General features: G+C 48.1%; 1 protein-coding gene across 2 annotated transcripts in view; it reads left to right on the top strand.

The window, feature by feature from the left end:
* The window catches only part of CDK5RAP2 (CDK5 regulatory subunit associated protein 2), a 182,159-nt gene that overhangs the window by 139,333 nt on the left and 16,633 nt on the right, over positions 1 to 26,193 (top strand). For both annotated transcript variants that reach the window (XM_059925478.1, XM_059925477.1), the window contains 8 exons: positions 232 to 808; positions 3,134 to 3,366; positions 10,450 to 10,498; positions 13,169 to 13,341; positions 17,422 to 17,541; positions 21,701 to 21,817; positions 23,871 to 24,060; positions 25,040 to 25,161. In XM_059925478.1, the coding sequence (XP_059781461.1) occupies positions 232 to 808; positions 3,134 to 3,366; positions 10,450 to 10,498; positions 13,169 to 13,341; positions 17,422 to 17,541; positions 21,701 to 21,817; positions 23,871 to 24,060; positions 25,040 to 25,161 (1,581 nt within the window). The remainder of the gene's footprint in view (positions 1 to 231; positions 809 to 3,133; positions 3,367 to 10,449; positions 10,499 to 13,168; positions 13,342 to 17,421; positions 17,542 to 21,700; positions 21,818 to 23,870; positions 24,061 to 25,039; positions 25,162 to 26,193) is intronic.

Genomic DNA, 26,193 nt, shown 5'->3' with positions numbered 1-26,193 from the left:
ATGAGTTTTAGGTGGGAGTTGATGGTTATCGTGGTCGAATTCACTTTTTAGAACAGTCGCTCTGAGGAAGAGGATGGATTGAGAGGGAAGAGGGAAGGCCAAGAGCCAGGCGGGCTTGGTGGGAGGCTCCCGCAGTGGTTCCTGCTTGGCGGTGGCTGTGAGGAAGGACCGAGGGGATGGATTTCAGCAGTGGAGATGGAGACACCGACATAAATGTGTTTTGATTTTCAGACTCCGAAATTTACCAGCCTGATGACCTTGCCATCTTTCCACCATGCGAAGAGAATCCTTCTGAAGATTTTCCAGGCCCCACTTCCGTAGCTACATACTTGAGTCCTAAGAGTCAGTTTTCCGCTAAAGTCAGCGTGGTTGAGACCAATCAGCTGGAGAACAGCGATACCTCAAATGATAAAGAAACCTTAAAACGGAAAATCTGTGACTTGGAAACCGAGCTCGAGGTCTACCGGAACTTCATATTGCAGCTTCAAAAGCACTCCCAGTTCAGTGAGGCCATCGTCACAGTTTTGTGTGGGAGAGAAGGGGCCCAGGACGGCTTGAACAAGTCCAAGGGCAGTACCGACGAAGAAGAAGTGACCTTTTCACGTTTGCACCAAGTACGTTACGTGAAACACATGAAACTCCTCCACCCGCTGGCCCCAGAGATGATTGACGGCAGGGCGCTGGAGAGCCTCCGGCTGCAGCTGGTGGACCGGGAATATGAACTGCAGAAGGAGCAGAATTTGAACCTGGAACTTTTCGGTGAAATCCATAACCTGCAGAATAAGTTCAGAGATCTCTCACCCTCAAGGTACGTCCCACCTGTCTTCTCCCACGTTTAAGCCTGCAGTTCCCCAACTTGCCACGAGGTCGGCGCCCCTGAGCTAAAAGGGAATGCTGCCCTGTGATGGGGGTCTGGTGTGTCCTGGGGAAGGCTTGAAGGCACCGTTAAGGCAGCTACGCCTACGGGGAAGTGACATGTGAGGCCACAAGGAACAGTGGCTGTGCACATACTAGTCTGTGTCTTCTGAAATTGGCCAAGCAGGTTTTGCCCTCCTCAGGCTGGGCACTCGGGGTAAAGGTATTATACCAGTCACTTGGTGAGTTATAGTAAGTTTGCCGAATGGCAGTGTTTACCCCTGACCCTGTTAATGGCTTTTACTGTGATGGCGGGAGGGGGGGTGGTGAGGTGGAGGGGTTCGTGGGGGAGAGGGCGGTGCTGAAACTGATGTCCTAGGCAGGGTGGGAGGAAAAGAAATACCGGCCACATCTTTACCCTTCAAGGTCATCTTAGAGAAATAAGCCTGTGTTGAAGGAGAAGAATCTTCAGGTCACGAAGATACGTTTTACGGGCATAGGTATATACAGTTTTGCTTCACAAGATTTGACAAACATGGGATCATTTGTAAAGCTGACCTTCATTCGTCACTAATTTGAGACAAACACATTGTTCTGAATTGTCAGGAGCCAGAGTGCATGTTTCAAGACTTCCCAGACAGTGTGGTTGAAGGCAGCTGGTATTTAGTGAAAGGCAGTTTGGTCAGACCCCTGGTCAGGCACTTTTCTTACTTAATCCTCACAGTCACCTGAGAACGAGGTGTTCTTAAACCATGTGTTTGTAGGTGAGGCAGTGGGGCCCCAGAGAGGCTGCTGTGACTGAGAAGGTGGCCTGGGGGGGTTCGCAGAGCCAGCTGGTCCGACCCACAGTACCCCGTGCTGATGCTTGGGCTCTTTCCCGTCCATTAAACCGGCCCCACCTGCAGTGCTGCTGTCGCGTGATCTCTCTGTGCTTACGTGGGGTTGAAGGTGGTCGCCAGTCATCATTGCAGGGAACAGGGAGCACGGCAAACGGAAGGGTCAGGGTCTCTGGCAAGCCACTCTGTGGCCAGCTTCCTGCGCCCACAGTTGGTAAGGAAGACAGAGCCACGCTTTCCTGAACTTGCGTTTTTCTCAGTGCCGACTAATACTTGTGGGCTCACATAGGGAAAGACGGATGTTGTATGGACAGAGTTGGGCTTTTTTTTTTTTTTTAACACCTTTATTGGAGTATGATTGCTTTACAGTGTTGTGTTAGTTGCTGCTGTATAACAAAGTGAATCAGCTATACGTATACATACATCCCCATATCCCCGCCCTCTTGCATCTCCCTCCCACCCTCCCTATCCCACCCTTCTGGGTGGTCACAAAGCACCGAGCTGATCTCCCTGTGCTATGCGGCTGCTTCCCACTAGCTATCTGTTTTACATTTGGTAGTGTATATATGTCCATGCCACTCTCTCACTTCGTCCCAGCTTACCCTCCCCCCTCCCCGTGTCCTCAAGTCCATTCTCTACGTCTGCGTCTTTATTCCTGTCCTGCCCCTAGGTTCGTCAGAACCATTTTTTTTTTTCTTTTCGGATTCCATATATGTGTGTTGGCATACGGTATTTGTTTTTCTCTTTCTGACTTACTCTGTATGACAGACTCTAGGTCCATCCCCCTCACTGCAAATAACAGAGTTGGGCTTTGAAGGCAGAGCTGTGTTTGAGTGAGAAGTCTTCACTGTTTAACCAACCTGCCATCTCCAAGAGTCAGTTTCCTCTCCTGTAAACGGGGTGTTCATACAGTTGTTGTGACATTGAGAAGAACAGATAACTTTTAAAAAAACACTTAATTCAGTGGCTGACAGGTCATAGACCCTCCGTAAATGGTAGTTAGGATTATGATTACCCTCTGACCTTTCACGTGAGAGGAGAGAGTCCTGTTTTTGTTTTCCTGCCTTACAGTTTCTTTTCTGTCCTTCGTGAGAATTTGTGCTGGGTCCCCTGACCCTTGGAGCACTCGTTTCTACAATTTGGAGGAGTATTTTTGAAGAGTGAGTGGAAACTAATTGATCTCCCGAGTACTTGCCAATCTGTACTTTAATTGGGGGCTTCGTAAGGTTAAAAATATTGCAGAACAGCCTTTGTTCCAGCATTTGTTGGCTGTTTTGAAATCGAAGGAGGAGTGACCTTGTACAGTTGCAATTTTTCTAAAAGTATAGATACTTGCATAGCTGCAGGCTTTTCAAAATTGTGCTCTGTCATTTCTCCAGTTAAAGTCATGGAAATTCAATTCTAAAACGGTCCAAGCATTTTCTTTTCCCTCCTTTTATCAGATATGATTCGTTAGTTCAGGCCCAAGCCAGGGAGCTCTCCCTTCAACGACAGCAGATTAAGGACAGCCACGGCATCTGTGTCGTTTATCGTCGGCACATGAACGCCATGATCAAGGCCTTTGAGGAGCTGCTGCAGGCCAGCGACGTGGATTTCCGCGTGGCCGAGGGTTTCCAGGAGCAGCTGAATCAGTGCGCGGAGCTGCTGAAGCAGTTGGAAAAGCTGTTTCTCAAGGGTAAGTGGGGCGGGGGACTGCGGATCTTAAGACCCATCAGGACTTGATCCAGGACTTCTTGGAGGGGCCCAGGAGGAACGGACTCCTTGGCCTCACCTTCCGCCCCTCTGCCCTGGTGAGGTGATGGCAGAGCCCCACTGGCCGCTGCTTCCTCCTGGTGGCCACCTCCGCATGGTTGGCAGTCTGCAGTGTTCCCAACCTGGGGTCTAGTGGAGGGGCCTCAGGGGCCAGGCTGGTGAGGCGTGGCCACGTGGTTGCCAGTTCCTCCAAATTTTCAAGAGAAGATGGAAACCGGGGTTTGGCAGGTAAAGACTTGTGGATTTTAAATGTTGGCAGCAACAAACAAAACAAGCAAACAAGAAAACCCAAACTTTCATCAGTTAACAACATATTCAAGGGTCAGAGGTGGTCAGAGATAGGATGAAAGAAAACCTTTGCTACGTGCTAGGTACTTGAATAGATGTTATCGCATTACAATTAAAAAATAATAATTTGCATTTTTTTGAGATCTCAACAAAGATCTCCCTTATACCTTCATCCAGCTTCATCCGTTTTGCCATGTTTGCTCTCTCATTCTCTTTTTCTCTCTAGATAGACACACACATACATATATACACACACACACACACACATTACTGACCATCTTTCCCAGCCCTCTGAGAATGGATGCGGTCGCTCCTTCTTCCTTGGGGAATCTCGTCCTCCCTTGGCTCCTAAGAGGACACCATTCAGAGTCAGTACTCCCGCCCACCCCACTGGCTGCCCCTTTGAAGCCCTGCCTTCAGCGCTGGTTCCAGATCTGAGCCTGAGCGGGTTTCCCCCTCCCTGCCGCCACGGCTCCAGCTGGCTGCCGTCACCCCGCCTGGGTGCTTGCAGTCCTCTCCTCTGGCCTCTGTGCTTCCACCCTTGTCCCACAGCGGTCCGTTTTCACTGTAGTCAGAGTGGCCTTTACAAAGTGTAAGTCAGGTCATGACCGCTCTCTGCTTAGAATCAAAGGCTTTCCTTTGTGAGTCATGAGGCTCAAGTTAAATCATGGATGTGAGGCCTTGGCAGAGTGCGTGGCTCGTTGCACGGCCCTGGAGTCCTGAGTGCTTACTCGCATCTGTACTTGTGAGCCTGGGGGCTTCATCCTCAGAACAACTTGATTTATGTGAGGAACTTGGCCTTAACAGAGGGAGGTCAGTTGCTCAAAGTCACAACTGACATGGCAGAACCTGGATTTGACCTCAGTCTTCGTGCCTTCGTACATCCACACAGATGGGTCACGAGGGTCCACGTGTGTTCAGTGTGATGCCAAGATAGAACATGGCCTTCTGGGCCCAGGAAATGTTTTTCGTCCATTTTTAAAAAGGGCCCCACCGCTTAGGCGCGTCGCAGGCTGATTTTCTAGTACCAGCTCCTGGGACCTCTGACATAGGAGCACTTGACTTTTTCCAGCTTTACGAAATCCACTTTTTTTTCTGGCTAAGGTTTTCCAAATAAGCTAGTTTCCATTTTATTATTGGAGGGATAAGTGGGTCCTCAAGAGAGAGCTGTGTCTTCCTGGCCCGAGGCATTTTCCATCTGTCTCTTTTCTTCCTACAGGCCCTCAACCTGGGAGTGGGAGGCTGAGAGAGACTGCCTCTGGCACCAGATGCCCTCCCTCCCTCATCCACCCGCCTCCCCTTGATTTATTTTTTAGTTATTTACCTTGACAAGCCCAAGGAGATCTCACTTCTTGTTTCCTATGGGTTCTGGAAGCAGAAGCATTTCGGGCTTAGCAGACAACACAAACACAGAACTTAATTCTCTTCTACAAAAGGCATAAAAGTCTCAGGAACCTCACTACAGCAGCTCTTTTTCTTAGAGAATAAAATGTAACAGAGGTGGGTCTTTCTGGGATGCCATCTGAAGAGTCTGGCTCCTGAATTATGAAATGAGCTTACCATAAAGTAATTTTATATTTGAGGTAGTTGCGTAGCATGAGTTCTTAAAAAATTTAAATGTAGCCCTTTTTTTTTAATTAATACAAAGCGGTACATGTTTATTGTGGAATAGCAGATAAGCGAATACTCCCGTAATTACATCATTTATACAGCAAAACATGAACATCCTGGAGTGTATACTTTCCAGACCTTTTTTATACGTATGTGTATTTTTGGTGGAAGTAGGACGATTTGCAACCTCTCCCTTTGTTCAGTTATAGATAATAAATATTAATCTACGTTGTAGGTTTTAGTGGCTGCAGAGCATTCTTTTGTATGAATGTACCATAATTAATCATTCCCCATTAGATGGATATTTAGGTCGTTTCCAGTTTGGGGCGATGATAAAGGACAGTGGATTGGAATCTTTGTGCATATCCTTGCTATTTCTTTAATGATATTTAATTGGTAGAACCCAAGAAGTAGGATGGTAGTGTGCTTTCTTAATGCTGGTAAGGATTAGAGCTGGGATTCTTGCCTCGCTCCATAGGCTAGGGAGTTCACTAGGGGTCTGGAGCCCTGCAAGATTTTGTGAGTGTGGGTGTTTTTCTGGGGTGACAGTCTATAAATTTTAGATTCTCAAAGCGGGTTGAGACCCCAAATAGATCAAGGACTGGTGTTGCAGTCCCAGGTTTTCCACCATATCCTTGTCCGTGGTACCTCCTGAGAGCAGTAGCATGAATCAGGAAGGCCGTGGTTTTGTCTTCAGGTATTTTTGAGTGAGTGCCGAGGAAGGAGATGGTGAGGTAGTCCCTGTCCTCAGCGCGCTCACCGTGTGTGTCAGGGTTTAGCCACATGAGTAGAAAACAGTGCTGGGATCCCTTCCCTTGGTGCTCCTTTGCCACAGGGATGAACCCGAAACATCCATTTCTTTTTTTTAAATTAATTTTTATTGGAGCATAGTTGCTTTACAATGCTGTAGTAGTTTCAGGTGTACAGCAAAGTGAATCAGTTATACATATACATATATCCACTCTCTTCTGGACCGAAGCATCCATTTCTTTCAAGGGCTTCCACGGTCTGCCTTTTCCAGCCCTCTAACCTTGGAATGATAATGATTATTATGAAGGAGAACCAATGAGGGGGGCTGGTCTTACTGTATGCCAGGCATTGTTCTCATCCTACTATTCAATATCCTCATTTAATAATGAGGAACAGAGAGGTTAATTTACTTGCTCAAGGTCACACAGGAAGTGGCCGAGTCAGGATTTGAGCCCAGGCAGCTTGTTTTCACAGCCAGACCTGACCCCCATGAGGTCATGCCCCTCACACTCCTGTCAAATTGGGTGTCCTTGTCAACCATTTCCGTGGGCCTGGCTTTGCATTTCCCCACTTCTGGGACTTTGTTCAAATAAGTCCTTTTCTAAAAGGCTTTTACTCCCTCTCCGCTTCTAGAAATTCTGCCCGTCCTCCAGGAAGCTTCCTTTGTTCACTTCAAGTAAAAGCAAACCTATTCATTTTCTTTGTTTCCGGGTTGTTTGTAGCTCGCAAATGGCATCACGTCTGGCCTTGTGATGGGGGCCATGTGCTGGGGTGGAGAGAACAGACTCTTTGGAACCAGACAGGCCTGAGTTCAAATCCCAGCTTTGTGGTTAAGGGTCAGATTTCCTCTGTGAGGTAATAGCACCTGTCTGGCAGAGTTATTGGTGAGGATTAAATGAGATTATTAAAACATCTGGTGTCCTGCCTGGCCAGTAGTGGGAGCTCAGGAGGTGACAGCAATGATTTCTTGTGGGCATATTTTATTTCTTCAGAGCGTAAGCTCCTGGAAGGTGGGGGGCCTGGTCTTGTCCGGGCCTCCCAGCCTGGGAAGGGACCAGACAAGTAGTGCCCAGTCGGGATTTGATGATGCTGCCAGGAGTTTTATGTGGTATGGACCTGGCTCTGGGGTGCCCTTGGATGAAATGTGCTCTGCCTCTGTCTGGCCCACATAGTTGAGCTTGGAGGGGGGGCACTGTGGACTCTGAAGGGAGGCTTCCAGGAGGAAAGGATATTGGAGCTCAGTCTTCCACACTGGGAGGATTCACAGCTGGTGGGAAAGGGCATCTTAGGAGTGGTGATGGGGCGTGCAAGCTCTGGTTAGCTATGTGAGCCAGGCTGTCCGATAGAATGGAGGACTTTCTCTCCTGAGTATCTGTGGAATCTGCCCTCCACACAGCACCTTAGCTTCTTCTTACCTTTATAAAGCAGTTCTTTCCTGCCTGAAAGATCTGGATCAGTTGTCACCTCCTCTAAGTTCTCTGGTGGTCCAGGCTGGATCATGCTTGTCTCCTCTGGGGGTCCTCCCCCAGCATCCGATGCTGCCTCTGTCACAGCGCTGTCGTGTAGTTGTCTTTTGGGTCCACCGTCCCCACTCAGCTGTCAACTCACTGGGGGCAGGCCCCTCATTCACCTCTGTATCCTCAGTGTCGGGCACAGGCACCCGGGAGGAGGACTGTAAATATTTAATATGAATTACCAGTGAGATGGAAAGGAAGAAACATTTGGGTCATGTAGGAGATGCCAGGCTCTGATACTTGAACTTAATTTTGTACGATTGATGGGTTTTGACCTAGGGAGTACCATTTCAAAAGAGGCTTCTTACGTGCTGGCCGAGTACAGAGGGGTCAGTGAGGGGAGGGGACTGAAGGCGGGTCCATCAGTTACAAGCCTGTCCTGCATCGTGATTCTCGTGCTTGTTCAGCTATGTGTCGGGTAACTAGATGTCTCTTTATTTGGAAAGATGAAACCCCCCCACTGCCACATACTCCACAGCTTTTTAGGTGTAGCAATAAGATTTGCCTGAGAGATGGGAGAGTGTTTCCATGACGTGCTTCCTAAGCTTCTGGAATAGCCTGACAGATGGTACCCTGTCACCTGTGTGAAGGCAGATTACACCAAGAAATTCAATGCATCAGTTGTACCGACGATCTCCCTGTGAGTCCCACAATAACACTTTGTCACTTGGTTTTAAAGAACTCTGTGGTGGAAGCGAAACGAGTGGAGTACAATTGTTGAGTCATTACAAGCTCCCCAAAGCATCTCTGGTTTGAAGAAGGGGAGCCCAGGGTTGCTGGTGGCATCTGGGTCATGGCCTCCTTCTGTGGTCGTGGACTTTGTTAGGAATCGAGGAGAGTTTTTTTGCTGGTTTTAAGATGAGTTTACGGTTAGCTGAGCCAGAATGCTTGGAGCCTGTGCTGGGCCAGTTGTAGTCCCTGAGGCACGTGCCTCTGAAGAACGACGGGAAATGTGAAGCAGATGTCGCGTTATTGCTTGCCTGGCTAGTACATGTAGAGCCCTGAGCTCTTTGGAAGGCTAGGCTGGGGCAGACAGCCCATCCTTAGGGTCTAAGGGCCAAAATCGTATCATTAACTGAACATCAGTAAGCAGCCCTGTGCAGGTGTGAGAGGAAAACGCCAAGTGAGTTCTTCTTCTAAGGTACACTCAGCCATGCCCGTTCATGTGGGACTTGGAATGTCAGGGTCTTGGAATCTGACCAGTCAGGGGTATCAGGTGTAGATTCCCCCCTTGAGGCGGGATGCAGAGGACAGAGAGGGGGAGCCCTTGAGAGCATCCCCTGGGGTGGAGGCCTGTCAACCTCTCCCTACCTCTTGGGGGGTCCAGATATCACACCAGTTTCGGTCGGGATGGAACCAGAGGATGGAGATATAGATTTGCGATGGGGCAGCTGTGAGAATGTCTCCATTGCCCTTGCTTCACCGAAGCAGTAAAGTAGGTGAGAGTGGGAAGTGGGGAGAGTGGGAAAGTGGGAACATTCAACATCCTGGATTTCACATCTTTACCTTCAAACGGAGATCCGGACACCGTGCCCGTAGGGTTGTTGTGAGGCCTGAAGGAGACGGTGGCTACCGAGGAACCGCCCTCAGCGCCCATTCCCGGAGCCCGTGCGCCCTACGTGGGTGCTGGTGCCCAGGGCCCGGCCCGGTGGGTGGAGAGGGAGTCCTGGCAGCAAACCAGCCGGCCTGGGGAGCTAGTGGGTGGGAACCACAAGATACAAAGCAGATGTGCGTGTCTCCCGTGATCTTTTCCTCCGCACTGTGGTGTTTGAGAACTTTTCCTTTTATGAGTAGTTTTGAAAATGGTACATGTGGGTGCAGTTTAATTATAGTCTCATTTTTCCAGTACTGCTATAGAAGGTTTGTTATTTTCTTTAGCCGCGCGTTCGTTTCTTCAAAGAGCTCCTCCCAGTCTGCAGTTTCCAGCGTTCTGAAGTATTTTTAAACTAAAGTTGTTCATCTCTGAAATCTGGGCTCACGTGTTCGTTTCAAACGGCGCATGATGACACACAGGGGGCGCAGAGCATTGTCCCCGACTGCGTTCTGAGCCACTTATTTTGTTTTCTTTTGTCATTTCTTCTAGTCATTCACCCTGCTGCAGGCACCAGCTTTTTTAGCTGCACTCACAGCCTCCTTGTCCTAGGAATCCCACTTCTGAGAGCCTTTCCGGAGGAGATAGTTTCAGTGTAGATAGAGCTGCATGCACAAAGATGTTTATTTTATTTATTTTTTAAAAGTGAAAAATTGGAGAGGGCCTAGACATCAGCTAGGGAACTGGCAGAAACTGGTCCATGCCCACCTCCAAGGGAATATTCATGTACTCACTAAACACGCCGTTACTAAGGCAAATTTGGTAAGTGAAATGCTCATAATAAAGGCCAAAGTGAAAAATTAAGTCATAGTACAGTATCACCCATGTCAAAATGCGTGGAAGAAAGAATGGAAGGAAAGCCAAGTAACACGTCTGTGGTGGGTACCTGGAGGGTAGCGATCTTCTTTCTCTTGATTCTGTTACCCGTTTCCTAGAACAAGCCTGTATTCTGTTAGTATCAGAGTTTTAGAGAAGGAAGAAGAGCCTGCACCCAGCAGCGCCTTTGTGATTGCTTTTCAGATTCAGTGCTGTCACCTTCCTCCTGGAACTAGCGCCAGAGCAGTGATAAAGGAGGAGTCTAGAGTCTGAGTGGTATTCTTGGTAATCCTACTTTAAATATCCGGGACTGTTATGAAGAGTGTTTAAACAAATGGAATGGTGCCTCTGCAGATGGATGAGGAAGAAATTATTAGGGAGCACTTTTTTTTTTTTTTTTTAATGTTTTCCTTCTTGATGTTATCTCTGCTTGCAGGAAATTCAGTTGAAGTGGCAATGAGCACCCAGGAAGGACTGAGAGAGAGGTGAGTGTGTGGCATTTTGGTAAGAAGACGTTATGGATTAGGTTTGTCTGCCGGCGTTTTGAGTGTTCTGCTCCCTCCTGTTCTATTAGTTTCCTGCGTCTTGTAAATAAAGCAAAAACACCTACGAAACTGACAATGGGCATACAAAACCAGAAGTTCATGCCGTGCGTCCTGCAGCCTTCATTCATTTGCGTTAGGTTGCTCTTGGCGTTTCTGTCGGGTGATTTGACCCAGATGACACATTCCTTCTGTTGGCTCCTGGATACTTGCAGGATGAATTCCAGACTCCTGAGCCTGACCCATCTTTCCTTTTCATCATGTACCTCGTGCTTCAGTCTTAATCTTACTTTTGATTGTTCTCCAGACCATGCCTGGACACAAGCGGTACACTCTGCCTTCTTCCTCTTATAATTTAAAAGTCCTTCTTCAGCGTCAGTTCACATGGAAACGGACCCTGCTCTCCCCGACACCCCCATCTCTCCACTGCATCCCAGCATCAGTGGTCCTTCCTATAGCAGTCGGCACATAATTACACTACAGCACTTACCACATGGTATTATAATATTTTCTGCATTTATCTTTCCGTGCCCAGGATTCCTTGAAAGAGGTAAGGAGACAGCATTAATTAGGTATGGTATGTGCCAGCTGCTGCCCTAGGCGTTCACATCTGTTATTTCTGACCCTACAAGGTGAGCATTATTGTTCCCAGTTTAGGATGAGGAGCCTGAGGGTCAGAGTTGCATACTTGCCATTAAGAGGCAGAACTGGGATTTGAACTTGAATCTGTTATACTCCCAACACCTGGGCTCTTATTGTTATTCCACATTACCTTTTGAGGGCAAAGACTTCTTTAATATCTGCAGACCTGCTCTGGCCCCAGCTATCTGGCACGTGGTTGGAATTTTTTAAAAATGTTCATGGAATAAATGGATTGCAAACACTCTTAGCTTGCCTCTGTGGCCAACTGGAAACGTCAAGGTCTCGCCCTCCTCTGTTGACTTGTGCAAGGTTCTGACTGTCGTTAGTGCTATTGATGTTTCCCTCATCTTTGGAGCTGCGACCCTTTGGACTCCTGGGGGCAAAGTAAAGAAATAAAGACCAGTCTGGGGTGCAGAGTTTAAGATTTTACTGGCACCATGAAGGCCACCAGCATCATTAGAGTGAGCAGGCAGGGAGGTATCACAGCTCACTGGAGGACATTTTAATCAGGGCTTCTGTACGTTTAGAAGAAACTCTCCTCTCCCACTGCAGTATTCTCAAGACCCCTCCCAGTTCAACCCTCCACTTCTGTCCTGATAATAACGGTGGGTCATGTCCCACCGGCAGGCTGCGGAGAGGGCAGTAAGGGCCTCCCCGAGTGGAGATAGTCTTCGCTGAGATCTGAAGCATGAGGCTCCGGGGCGTGGCTTGTTGGAAGAGCGTCCCCCCTTGAGGTGATGGAGACACGGCCCCTTTGTGCTGCATGGCTGGTGCGTGGAACGTGAGGCTAGAGAGGCAGGCAGGGCTGCCTTGGGCTGGTCCTCAGATATTGCATTAAGAACCCAAATCCTGCTCTACAGGAAGAGGGGAGTCTTTGAAGGATAGTAAGCTGGGACTAGACATGATCAGATTGGCCATTTTGAAGGCCGACCGTGGTTGCTTGGAGAATGGCAGGGAGCCTCTTTTGGCCTTCCTCAGCCACGTGCCACCCTTCCCTTTCTGGCAGGTTTGTTTCTGTTCCTTCTGTTCTGCTGTTTTCAGCTGCAGGCTTAGGGCTCACGCTAATTAAATGGGTGCCCTCGGCCCCTTCTGCACTTTGCAAGGCAGCAGCAAAGCCATTCCATCCATCACGCTGTCTGAGCACAGTTGCATCTGCTGTTTACCTGTTAATGAATGCATTGCAGCTTTGGAGTCCTTTGCTCTTATCTGAGCTCATGAATAATGAGACGAGAAGTAATAGGAAAAAGTGGGAGAAAAAAGAGCTTAAATTAAGGAGCTTATCTGTAATGGGGATTCACGTGGGCTCTTCACAGAGTTCAGGGTGGTCTTCCTCCCGGCTTAGGTGGCCCTTGGGAAATACAGGTCAGTAACCAGATGATTGCCTCAATGGTGATACCGGAATCTGCTTGCGGACCGTGAGGGTTTTGAGGTTTTTAAACCCGTTAAGTCCACCTCGTGGGTTTGGGTTGGCCCCCCCCATTCTCCTGGGGCCTTGGAGCCAGACAGACGTGGATTCAGATGTGGGCTATGCCACGTACAAGCTGTGAGACTGTGGGCAAGGGTCTGATGCGCCTCCGTCCCCGCAGCTCTAAATGAGGATGGTCCTCCCTACCTCAGAGGGATTCTGTGAGGACCAAGGAGGACAGTCTGTGTAAAATGCCTGGTACAGAGCGGCCAGTTGATAAGCAGCTGCCACTGACTCATGCCCTCTCTCAGGGTCGCTCCACTACCAGCCAGACGGTGGCTTCCCCTCCTTCACTGGCTCCAAATCAAGCCCACTGAGCCCTTTTTTTGTTTGTTTTTAGAATATCCTTGCTAAAAAATGCTCTAGGGAAACAAAAAGCCTCCAGAACACCATTGCAAATATGGGTAAATCACAAAGAGCCAGTCATCTTAAGTGTTCCTAAGTCATGGTCCTGGTTTGGGATCTTAGTGCGGAAAACGATTTCTCTTTCAATCCCAATGGTCAAGGATTGAGGAAGACAACTTAAGCTACCAACACATTCTCCCTGAGTCTCCTGCGCCCTCAACCTCCCGCGCGCTGTCCGACTGTGAGATGTCCGAGAAGTCCTCCTTCTCACGAGACCAGAAGCAAGACAGCGAGACCGAGAAGACATCGGTCGTGGCAAACAACATTTCTCAAGGTAAGCCAAGCTTCACTGAGCGTCGTAAACCTAGCCAAAGTTTCCTGCTTTGAACGATAATTTGCTATCTTGCCTTCGTACTAAAGCAGAGTGTAGTGACATTTGAATAGTTACCAGATGAGAGGAGATCCTGCGAGGGCCCAGGCCCGTTGTTCAGAGTATCATTTATCACCGGGGAAAGCTATGGTTGTTGAAAGTGTTGGAGATTGGGGAAAAGTCATTTTTATTTTTTAAGGATGATGTGTTATATGACTTGCCATTCCTTATCTGGCAGGCTGGAAAGCACTGGGGTTATGGATCAGGTCTAGGTCTGGTCCATTTCTTGCTGTCTCTTTCGAGCTCTTCCTTAGGTGGTGTCACTTTGAGGACCGTTGCTTTGAACTGTACAGGGGCCCGAGAGTACCTAACCCCCTGTTTGGAGATTTTGAATTCAGTAAATCTGCTGTGTTTCTCTTTAGTGTGACCCTCGGCCCTTTCCGTCAGCCCCTTGTCCTGCCTCTGGGCACGGAGCCGTGGGCTCAGTTGGCAGAATCAGCCTCCCGTGACCCCACCTGCCTCTGAGCTCCCCTTTACCCCTTCTGTGTTTGCAGTCTTGATTGCATCCTGTTGGGCATTAGGTAGGGCTTATTGTTCATAAGTTCAAGGACTAGTATAGACCAGAACAGACAGACCTTTTCCAGTAAAGGGCTGGATACCTTAGGCTTTGCAGACCATATGGTCTCCGTCGCAGTTACTCAGTCGTGCTGTCGCAGCATAATGCAGCTGTAGAAAATACGTAAATGCATGAGTGTGGGTATGTGCCAATAAAACTTTATTTACCAAAACAGGTGGTAGGTGGATTTGACACAGGGGCCATAGCTTTCTGAGCCCTGGTATAGACTCTGGACCTCAGCTGACATCCTCTGGTCTCTCCTTTTTCCAGTGGGTTGTTTGCAAGGCACCCAGAATGGACCCAGGGAACAAATCAGACACCTCCCTGCTAAAAACTCTTTGTTGACACCGGATCACGTAGAACCAGGGTTTCAAAATTTTTAAATCTTTTTTTTTAGCAGCAGAAATCCCTCCTCCCTTTTTTTTTTTCAGATGAAACTGAATATATATAAAAGAGATATAAAATATATAAAAGATAACACATTTTTTCCAAAGGAGTGGAGCCTTTATCCCCAGTGGCGCCTCTGAGGCTCCTTTAGGATACGCAGAGGCCAGAGGAGCACAGTTTGAAATCATGCCTAGAGCATGAAGTGTACAAGTTTGATGTAACTCAGGTATCAGCTGGGGTCCTCCGGTAACCAGTCACCTAGATGTGCTTTCTTTGGATTTCTGGCCGTATCCCTCTGCAGTTTCTGTGAGTTTCTGTGTACTTGGTTTCTCTCTGTTATTTCTGGCTCTCCTCTCTGCCTTCTCCTGCTTTGGGTTAGACCATGAATGGTTTCCTTGTCCCTTGTGCTGCCTCGTGCTGCCTCCTGCTGCCCGAGACCACTCCCACAGGGCCTTTGTGGGAGGAGCAGACTGAGGTGTCAGGGACTAGAGGGGGCGGGGTTTACAGTGCAGCAAGCTTGATCATTGACGGGATATTTGTGATCCCTGTTCTTTAAGACCCTCCTGCTATCGTGGTACCAGGCACTTCCTCTTTCTCCCCCAGCCTGCCCTTCTTTTTTTCACTCTAGACCCCGTCCGCCACCCCAGCCTTGGTTTATTTCCAGTGTAGAACCATTTAAGCATCTCTTTTACTTCTTATTCCTCTGAGGACCTATGACCTTGGGCTTCTCAAGTGGATTATCAGGCACTTTCCTGAATGGGGACAGTGCTCTCTGGAGCTGTCCTAATTAACCCACTGCTAGCTTTTTGGGGTTTGTTTCTCTTCAGACGTTTGGTCTCTGCATCTGTTTTTCCTTTTGTCACGCTTATAATCTGAGCAGAAAGATAATTTAGTACTTGTCCTTTTTTCCCTTAGCATTATATCATAAGTTTTCCGACGTGTTACATAACACTATTTTCAGTGGCTTTGGAATAGTCCATTGAATGGCTGAACTGCAGTTTTCCTTATGTTCCCCTGTTGCTGAACATTTAAGTCATTTTCTAAAATTTCACAATTTGTGAACAGTGCTGCAGGGAGTATCTTTGAACATAAAGCTTTCCCCTTATTCTGGAGCATTTTCTTAACCTAGATTCTATAAATTGGAACTACTAGGCAAAAGATATTTATACTATCATTATTGGTGGCTGCTTCTTGCAGGATTTATGGGTTTAAAGAGTCGGCGTTTGTCAGAAGGGCATTATTGTAAGAGGGACAGATATTTTTCTCCCGTGTTAAGATGAGTATAGTATTTCCTTCTGCCCAGTTAGGGCTGCATAATTAACAAGCGGTGTCCAATTCGACCGGGAATGTTTCCTTAAGGCCAAGGGATGATTCCAGCTTCCAACCAGGCTCAGTAGAAGATATGTTGTACCGATCGCTGCTGAGCGTTTTTGCCCCAGAAGCCGGCGGTATGTGACGTGGATAAACCAGCAAGGAAGGCTGCAGTCAGAACAGATAAGTTCCTGACTCACTGAGACCTGACGGGCCCCTGGAAGATTTGCAGGGCAGCAAGGGAGGAACGGGAGGTGCATTGCCATGCTGCTTCAGTTTATTGCAGGCGGGGTCCACAGACAGTCCGCCAAATGACTTGCTGCACTCCTGGCATTAATAGGAGATAGCTGAAGATCTGGGAATTAAGTCATCTCATAAACATTCAAATTCATGGCAAAATTACTATTTAATTAGGAAAAGGTCTGTAACATTGTGATACTTTTAAATGAAAGTCATTTTGGAGGAATTAAAACTGGGTCATAACATTAGTATAATGTCTTAAAACAAACATTACCAAGACAAAACTGAGTATACCCTAATTGATGAATTAAAGACATTAGTTTTGCCTTTGGATACTTAATGTGATTATGCTGTAAACACTGATACTAGAAAGCTACCTCTGGACTGGAGCTGCACTTCTTTCTTTGTTAAAGTGAGATGTGGCAGAGGCTGAGAAAATAAAAGCATGCTCATCTTAGAAAATTCAGAAAATTTAAATGTCTATATATTGTTAAATATTATGTTAAGATGTAGTATTAAAGTTTTGAGAAGCCTAAGATCTACCACCTAAAGGCAACCTCTGTTAATATTTAGGTGTATTTCCTTCTTTTGCATATATGTGTCTTTCCTGTCTGCAGATTTTTAAACAGAGTTGTGATTATGCCGAATAACCCATTTTGTATCTGTATGTTTTCATGATATTATATGGTCTTCATAATATAATTTTAATAGCTGTGTAACACTGCATCATAAGGGATGTAATGCAGTTAATTTAATCATTTGCGTTATTTTCAGTTCTGACTGTTATAAATAGTGCTAAGATGAACATTTCCAAACATTCTGACAAATGATTGTCTGCATCTCTGGTGATCTCTTTAAATAGATTCCTAGAAGTAGAATTATTTGGTAAAAAAACATTGGAAAGAACCTTTCTAAGGCTAATGATAAAAATAGCCCCCAGAGTCATACACGTTTCTACTCGTGCTCACAGGATGTACTCCTGGAGAGCACCCCTCTTACCATTCTCACTAGTGTTGGGATTATTGTTTTGCTTTGTTTTTAAGTCTTGAATCAGGAAGTGATAAATGGTTAACATATTCCGCTCAAAGGATTAGTCTCAGAAATATCTGAGTTCGTTATGAAGGTGGCTTAATCAACTCTCAGGCAATTCAGGCGAACTTGAAAGTGATCTTTTAGTTTCACCGGAAGGAAGATTTTAAATTAATATTTGATATTTAGAAGAATAAAAGGCTGTATTAGAGTTAGCATTAAAATTGTATGGTGTGTAATTTTTCCATGTGATATGAAGTATCTTCTTTGTAGAGGGCTGCAGGGAATCATCACAGACTGGCTGTGGGCTGTGGGCAGTAGCTCAGCCTCCCCAGGCCTAAGGAAGACTCTCTTAACACATCCAGTACTATTTAGAATTTCAAGATCACTGTGTAGTCTATAAATTATTCAGTTCGTTGGGGGCTTCAGACTTTAAATTAAAAATGTCCTCCTTCCCGTAGACTTACTAATGGAACATATACAAGAAATTCGAAGCTTGAGGAAACGTTTAGAAGAATCTATTAAAACAAATGAGAAGCTACGGAGACAGCTGGAGCGACAAGGCTCTGAAATTGACCAAGGTAAGGTGGACCTTCCCAAAGGGCGGTGAGGGCTTCCTTTGTGGCGCATTGGCCTGGATAAGCGCGCTGTGTATTGGGAAGAGCTTTGGACTTGTGGCCAGAGAGATTTCAGTTCAAATCCTGACTTTGCTGTTTACTTCACCTTGCTGACTCTCAGTTACAGTAATTTATCTGTTAAGTGAGGATAATAATTCCCATTTTATTCTGGTGGCGATGAGAATTAAGTGCGCTAACTTAAGCGGAGTGTCCCATAGCCCCTGGCGCAGAACAGGTACTTGATAAATGGTCGTTTCCTGGTCAGTGGAAGAGTCTGCCAGCTTCTGGCATCGTGAATTGTGGTTGGCTCCTCATTTGACTCTAGAAGCTGAAGCAAAATAGATAGGTATGTTAAAATAAAACAAAGCAGTATTTTGTCTTTTTGTTAATAATGCATTTTGGCAACCTGGTGACTCCCACGTGCCAATCGCGAGGTCACCAGTGTTCTTGCATAACCACAGTTAGCTCAGAATGGAATATTCTTCCATGAAAAGCTTAAAAATACATATTTTTTTCCATAGGCAAGACATTCATGTGGTTCAAAAATTAATATCGCCATTCTATACCCATTAGTCCTGTTCTCCCTTCTCTCCTCCCACTTTTGTTAGTTTTCTTCTCTATCCTTACAGTCTTAATGCAGATACAGATGTATATTCTTATTCTCTCCTTCACCTGCCCAAAAGGTAGAATGCTTTATATCACTGCTCTGTTCCTTTTTTCATTGAATAATCTATTTTGGTCATCTTTCCTTGTTGCTCCAAAGAAAGTGTCCTCACTCCGGTCAAAATACATCTTGAGAGCAACTTTGTGCACCAGGAAAAGCCTCAGTTTGTTTGGGAGCTGGACTGGCCTGGGTAGGGACCCACCTCTTCTGTTGATTAGCTTCATGACTTTGGGCAAGTCACCTCTCCCTTCCAGTCTTCATTATCTTATAAAACGGGGTAATTGTGAGATTAAATGAGACAGTGTTATAAATAGGGCCTTGCTCAGTGCCTCACTCAAGAGATGGTGGTTTTCTTCATCATCATCAGTTTTATTTTACTGTTTTATTTTGTATAACATTATTAGTTTAACATTGCAAAGCTCTAAGCTCTGCAGGGGGTGGGGACACTAATGTCATTGCCATTTCTAGGGATGAGATAACTGAGTTCTAGAAAGATGTAGTCAGTGGCAGCACTTGCTTCTTTGGACCCCTAGTCACTGCTTTCTAGCCCATCATAGCCATCAGCTTAGAAGGACATCTTTTCAAAGTACCATATGTGCTGTAGCTTGCAAGGTAAACATAAAGGTTCCATCTCTCTCTCCCTCTGTCCGTCCGTCCCTCCCTCTCTCTCTCTCTCTCTCTCTCTCTCTCTCTCTCTCTCTCGCCCCCTCTCCTCCTCCCCCTCCCCCCCCAGCGGCATCCTCCCCTTCCTCCCCCTCCCCCTCCCAGGGAAATTGATTAATCTGAGTTATTAGTCACATCAAACACAGGAAAGAAATACACGCCTGGGCCCATCACAGTCACTCTTGGTGATGCCTGAATTAGATTCATTCTGTTTTACATTTTCCCTGACAAATCCAATTATAGAATTATTTGGGGGCTCAAATGGCCACCAGCTACAGTGGAGCAGGCAATTGCTCTGGAGAGCAATTCACTCTGATGGGAAGGTTTACAAAAAGGCATTCATAAAGTATTTATGCTGGTGGGAAGACGTGCTGTTCTCACCATGTTGTCACAATCCCTGAAAAGACAAAGAAATAATAGTGGCTCTGCCTCCCTCCTGCTGTGAAACGTTCATCTTGGGAGCAGGTTTGAGAAAGGCATGGCTCCTTGTAATGTGGAGGTGGAACGTTGTTAAAAACTGTCATCTTATGTGTTAGATCTTCCGGCTTGTCACCAGTTATACAAGCTTAGAGTGATGGTGTTCAGAGGAAAGACGGGCCTCATAGCATCCGAAGTGGACGCTGCTAGCTCAGGCTTCGTCAGGAGCTGTTCCTTGGCCTGATTATTCCTTTGGAAAGTGACCACCTTAGCTGTGGTTGTAGGAGACATCTTCTGTAGAATTTTTCCTGTTCATCCAGATTGCTCTTTGGTCCTCTTTTGGCTCCAGCCTGTCATCAGTCGTGTATTAACAAATGGTAGTAGCAGTAACAATAACATCCATCCATCATTTTTATTGAGTTAATAGAGGCTTAGGGAAGTTATGTGACTTGCCTGAGATCATGCAGCTACTAAGAAGCCGGAGCCATGGTTCAAACCCAGGTGTCTCTGGAAAGACACCAGAGTTCATAGGGGAGAGTGGAGGAGGATAGTGGGGAGAGATATACGTGAATTAAAAAAAAACATATGACATTGTAATCAGTGAATCATTAGCATGAGAAAAAGGTAGTGCTTGTAGAGTGGAAAGAGAATGAACTCTGGCTTCCGGGAGGCACAATACCATACCTTCCTTAGAGGGAGTTTGAATATTACAGGTCATCAATTGTGTATCAGGATGTTTTCAGCTGCAGATAACAGAATATGAGTAAAAACTGGTGTAAACAATGGGGATTTATGTCTTCGTACATAACAAGAAATCCAGAGGCAGGCATTTCTAAGGCAGGTCTGAAGTCTGATTGATCGGTAGCAGGGCATGGGGTTAGTACCTGTGACGACTGCAGCATCCCTTCCTGTCAGGACAGAGTCCAGACCAGGGAAAGAAGAGGGTGGGACTTGCTCCTCCCTGTCCTTCTTTTTTCATCCGGGTGGAAAATCTTTCCCAGGAGCTCCCAGCAGGCTTCCCGTCAAGTTTCATCGACCAGAAGTGGTCACACATGACCGTGTGCTAGCCATACTGGAAGAGCAGGTGTCTGGCATTTGGGCTCTGCGGTGAGGTAGACTCCATCACTACGGAAGGCCGGGAAGCAGCTGCCTGCCAAGTGTAGAAAGTGCCTTGCACACGACAAGCGTCCTCCAGGGGTCGCTGTGAACGTGAACGTCATATATGGTGCAGCTGCAGAAAGTTCAGAGCATGGGCAGTGCTGAGGTGGTGTGTCAAGGGAGCTGCCCAGCCGGAGGAAGGGCCAGGATTTCAGGAGACAGACAGTACCCGGGCAGGTATTTACAGATAAGGAGACCGATCAGAGCTTGTAAGTTTCCTCAGACCCAGTCTGTCTAACTTCAGAGCCTGGTCTTTCTAGTCTACACTTTGGGGCGGTGAGTATGAGCTAAGAGTTGAAAGGTGAGTGGGATTTTGACAGGTGAGGAAGGTGATAGGCATTGTAGGCAAAGGGAAAACCTCATCCTGTAAAGCCAGTGAGGTGTGTGACCGTGTGTGTGTGTGTCTTTGGAGCACGCATGGCTCAGTTTGGCTGCGTTTGAGGGCACCAGGGTCTAGTGTGAGAGGGAGTGGGGTGTAGGCCTTGAGATTCGCGCTAAATAATAGACATCTGAAGTTTGGACCTTGTGTTTGGTTGTGTGATTGTCTTTTGCCAGTCACACAACCAAACACAAATACGTGATGGTGGGGCCATCACGTGTTTTTGAGCAGACAAAAACCTGAATGGACCATGTTTAGGATGATAAGCTCATTGGCAGAGGCAGCGGGGCAAGGTATAAGGCTGAACTACAGGGGCAGAAAAGAGGGGGCCAGCATCTGAGGCATTTCGGAGGAAGAGTCAGCAGTCATGATTGCCTGACTGGGTGGTGGAAGAGAGAGGCCTTTAGGCTGGCTCCCAGCTTTCCGGCTCCGGTTAGGGATAGAGGCGAGACCGTCTACACCGGCAGGAAACAGGAGGGAGGGCGGGTTTGGAAGCGTTGGGGGGAAAGGTGAAGAGTGGACCGGAGCCTCAGTGCAGAGGTCCCCCGAGGGTTTGGACCTCAGGAGAGAAATCGTGGAGGTTAAGACTGTCACCTGCTCCCCCAGCCCGGTTCCTCCTTTGTTCACCCCGACGACAGGTAGGATGTGGGGAGACCCCTCCGTCTCCTCTTTTGGGCTCACTCTCATCTCCCTTTGGGCTCTGGTAATACCTTAGACGGTTCACAGGAGTAATTTTCATCGTGTGTTGTGTTTACTCATTATTTAAAACTGTTTTCCAAAAACTTCCATCCATACGGGCCTGGAGACTATCTATAAATTACTATTTATGTGTGTTTTTGTAGGTTCTTCAAACATTTTTGCTTATGGTTCAGAGCTACATAATTCTCTGACATCAGAAATATGTTTCCTGAGGAAGCAGAACGAGGCCCTCAATGCCATGCTCGCTAAAGGATCCAGAGGTAAAAACGAGAGGTGCCGTCTGCAGCCTGGAGCTCCACAGCCCTCTGTGGCGTGGAAAGAACGCAGGCGCTGGAGTGAGACCAAGTCCTGTGGCTCTGTGACTTTGGGCAGGTCACTTAACCTCCCTGAACCTCAGTATGTTTTAGCTGTAAAATAGGAATGCCTCAGAGGGCTGTTGTGACAACTAAGCACCGCAAAGCCCGCAGCGTGGTGCCTCTGATGGGGGCTTAGTAAATGCTACTTTCTTCACTTGTCACCCTCCCCTCTGTGCGGCCATCTCTCAGCTTGGCTTAGTTCACAGTGGGAGAAAAGGGCTGGAAATATATTGCTCCCCCAATTTCAGAGATTTCCTACTATCAGGAAAGTTTTTCCAGCATTTTAAAGATCACTTCTTTTAATTCCTTCTGTTTGGAGCTTAACCCCCAAAGAGCTTTCACTTATATTTTCTCTCAACACTTAAGATGTTTCTGGAATGACGTTATTGTTAGTCCTATTTTACAGGTAAGAAACTGAGGCCTGAGGAATTGACTGGCCTGCGGTCACAGAGCTAGAAGGCGGTGGAGCTGGAACTTGGGCCCGTTTATCCCACTTTCACTCGAGGATACTGATGCTGATTCTGGCTTAAGAGATGAAACTGGGGCTTCTGCAGATCATTCATTCATTCATTCATTCAGCAAACACTTCCTGGTTCCTCTTCTGTATCACAGCCTGTGTAGATTCTGATACAGAATTGAGCGAGACCCGGTTCCTTCCCTCAGGGGTTCATGGTCTGATGGGAGAGAGAGCCAGGCGACCCATGGCAGACCAGGGTGAGGATTAGCCATGGTAAAGGCTCAGGGAGCGCAGGACCCCGGAGAAAGCATCCTGACCCAGGGGAGGCTGGTCTTTAAGAGCTGAGTCTGGAGTATTAGTAGGGGTTAGCTGAGGGACCCAAGGTTTAGAAGAGCCAGGGCATTTTAAATAGAAGAGAGTGGACAGAGGCCCGAGGGTTAGAGGCTGGGGGGAGTCTGGACCAGTCAGGAGTTATAGGAAGCTTAGCGTGGCTGCAGTCTGAGGGAAGAGGAGAAAGCTTGCTCAGAGATGATTATGCCGTGGTTAAGAGTAGAATCAGAAAACCTGGGTCTGAATCCTGGTTCTGCCACTTACTGGCTGTGTGACTTTGGTGAAGTCTTAGGCTCTTTGATCCTTAGTTTCCTATGTGGAAAATGGGGAGTAAAAAAGTACCTACATGGAGGTGTGCTCTGAAGAGCAAGTAGGATGACACATGGGGAGGTGCTAAGGTAATGCCTGCGGTGAGCACGGTGGCGACGTCAGCTGTTACCACCACCAGCGCGGCTAACAGCCTGCCGGCGTGCTGGCAGCCTTCAGCATGCTGTGAGGCCCTGCGCGAAGCCCTTACATGTAGTAACTCAGTTACTACTCCCGGCCACACATATGAGGAAACTGAGGCACAGAGAATTGAAGAGCCTGGCTCAAGGTTGTGGGGTCAGCGACCCCACAAGAGTATGGGGTACTCTTGAGTAAACGGAAGAGCCTCACTCCAACGTGCCCCTCTGCCTCCAGGCTGTGCCCTTGACCATTGGTCCCCGTGCCCCCGTGTTCCTCATCCCTCAGCAGGCGTGCTGGCTTCATGGCCTGAGAGTGACGGCTGGGTTGCCGTCCGCACAGCCCTGCTGGCCTCCTTGGGAGGCTTTCGGGCTTTCCCAACACCCGTCGCCAGAGTTTGGGGCCCTGTTTCTTGCCTCCGTCTTTAATTTCTACCCACCGTTTGCTCTGTGAAGGCAAAGTAACTAGGTTTGCACGGCCCATTATTTAATAGAAGACTAAACGGGCCCATTTCATCCCAGTGACGTTTATCTGCACCCTAGATGTTGACAGGTTTATCTGCCCAAAATGCAGGAGATAATTGGAATGTCACAATCATAAATGCCAGATGAAATCTCGTTCTCTTTTGTATTCTCTGAGCGCTCCAGCCGAAGCGCCGTATTTGCATAATAAGGTTGGAAAAAACAAATGGTGTCTCCTCTCAGTGGTGCTTTTTTGTGCACGCAGATAAACAGAAGGAGAATGAGAAATTGCGCGCGTCCCTCTCCAGGAAGACCGCCGTCCTGGAGCACCTTCGGCGGGAGTTCGCCTGTGTGAGGGCGGAGAACGACAGACTGCAGAGGGCGGTGGGTGAGAAGGAGAGTGAGAACCAGCAGCTGCTGCGGGAGGTCTGCCACGGCCGCAGCGAGCTGAGCAGGTAGGGGGCAGGGCCCCCCGGGCCTGCTGGCCCTGCCCGGCGCCCGGGGACGGACACTAAGCACACAACACGTGGCACGTCAGGTGGGAATAAAATCCGAGGAGCGAAGTCATCGAAGGAAGGGGGACAGGGCCTGGGGGCGGATTGCGTGTTTTGTCCAGGGTGGTTCTGGGCCGGCCTCTCGGAAAGGCTGCCGTCTGAGCGGCCATCTGGAGGCCGTGAGGGCGTGAGCTCTGCAGATCCTGGGGGAAGATCCTTTTCCTTGGAGAGGGTCAGGGCCCCGAGGCGGGGTGTCCTTGGCCTGTGCAGGGCAGAGCCGGGACCCAGTGCAGCTGGAGGAGAGGCCGAGGTAGAGGAGGGCACGGGGGTGACTGGAGGCCGAGTCCCGCCGGCCCCCGAGGCCTGGTGAGGACCTCGGTTTTCACGCCGAGTGACTCAGGAAGCCACGGGAGTTTCTGCACAGAGGAGTGTGGGAGTCTGCCTTAGACTGTGAGCGCGTCACGCTGACTGCCCTCTGCAGTCCCCCGGAGGCTCCCATCTTGTCCCCCGTGTTTCGGTGGTTCCGTCAGCACTCCGGACGCCCCACACCTTTAGTTCCTGACATCGCCCTCGCTTCCCCAGGGTGGTGCGGTGATTTGCAAGGTCGCTGTCTTTGCCATCACGCAGTGCTGGCTTCTCTCCTGGGCTGTGCACCCCTGGGTGAGACATAACCTTTTTGAGCTTCACTTCCTCATATCCGTGAATTGGGAGTTAGAGAGCACGTACCTTTTAGGGTGTCTGTGAAGACGACGTGAGATCACGTCTGTAAAGGGCTGGGCCTGGAGGAGCCCTCGGGGGGCAGTGCCGTGAGGGGTACTCCTCCCCGCGCTGTCACTCCTGCCCACACTCTCTGGCTGGCGGTGGAATTGCCCACCCTGGGGGTCAAGTAAGCCCCTGCGCGAGAATAACCTCTCCTCCCGTGGCGCCGGGGCCTTTCCAGGGTGCAGGAGGAGGTGAAGGTGAGGCAGCAGCTGCTCGCGCAGAACGACCAGCTACTGCAGTCGCTCCGGGTGGAGCTGAAGGTGTACGAGAAGCTGGATGAAGAACACAGGAGGCCGCGAGGTACTGGGCGCTCCGGCCTGTGAGCTCCCCCGGACGGCGGGCGGGCCCCTCTTTCCTGAAACCCCAGGCTTGCCTCCAGGGTGGAGTAGGTCGATGCTGAGGCGGGCTTTCTGGGCCCCCCTTCTTCTCAAGTGGCAGCGGGAAACATGGAAGGACTTAGGCTCAGGAGTCCGGCGAGCGGAGGTCTGGGTCCTCACGGCCTCGCGTCCCATTGTGTGCCTTCCACGGGTCACCTCATCCCTTTGGGCCTGCTCCTTCTTCTGTAAAGCATGTCTACTAATCTCTGTTGTGTACAGTTGTGAAAATTAAATGAAATCATTTATTAAGCGCGTCCCAGCACAGTACCTGGCACGTAGTAGACACTCAAGAAATCACTTTTATGATAATTTTCCTGCTAGTGTATGTTTGTTTTTGGGTTTTTTTTGCCCATTCATTCAGCAGATAATTATGGAGCACCTACTACGAGCTGAACATTGCTCTAGAGATGGTTGCTGGCCCTGGGCCTCGCTATATGCTCGAGAGATACCAGATCAGAGTGACTTGACTGTAAACTCTAATGTTTTAGAATCAGTTTTGAGGTGTGGTGGGGTTTTTTTCTCTTTTTTTTTCCGCAACTAATTTTCCAGATGGTTTCTCCCTATTGAAAGTTTATCTAGAAAAGGGTCACCTCTCAGCTCTCATTTTCTCCTCAAGTTGCTTTTCTTATTCTTGCTGTTGTGTCTTTTTAATATACCGTGGCTCTTAAAATCAGCCCTTTCATTATATAATTGCAGCCCAAATAGATTTTATTACTACTAGACATAATTTCAGGGTTTGGTGTGCAATTTGTTAGGCCTTTATGGCCAGAAGGGAAAATTAATTTCCAGCTCTTATTTAGCGTGTGGAATAGCAGCAATTAAGTCTGCCAGTATTTTTGTTTTTCAAGTCGAGTTGTTACGTTCCATGGTACCTAGGTCTTAGGCAGGGGAGGGTGGTGATGGCAGCGGGTGGAAAGCGCCGTCACTTGCCTTCGACGGCTGACCCTCTGGCGGT

This window comes from Balaenoptera ricei, chromosome 6 (assembly GCF_028023285.1).
Source record: "Balaenoptera ricei isolate mBalRic1 chromosome 6, mBalRic1.hap2, whole genome shotgun sequence".
In the NCBI taxonomy this organism is placed as follows: Eukaryota; Metazoa; Chordata; class Mammalia; order Artiodactyla; family Balaenopteridae; genus Balaenoptera; species Balaenoptera ricei.
This window is presented reverse-complemented; position numbering and strand designations above follow the sequence as displayed.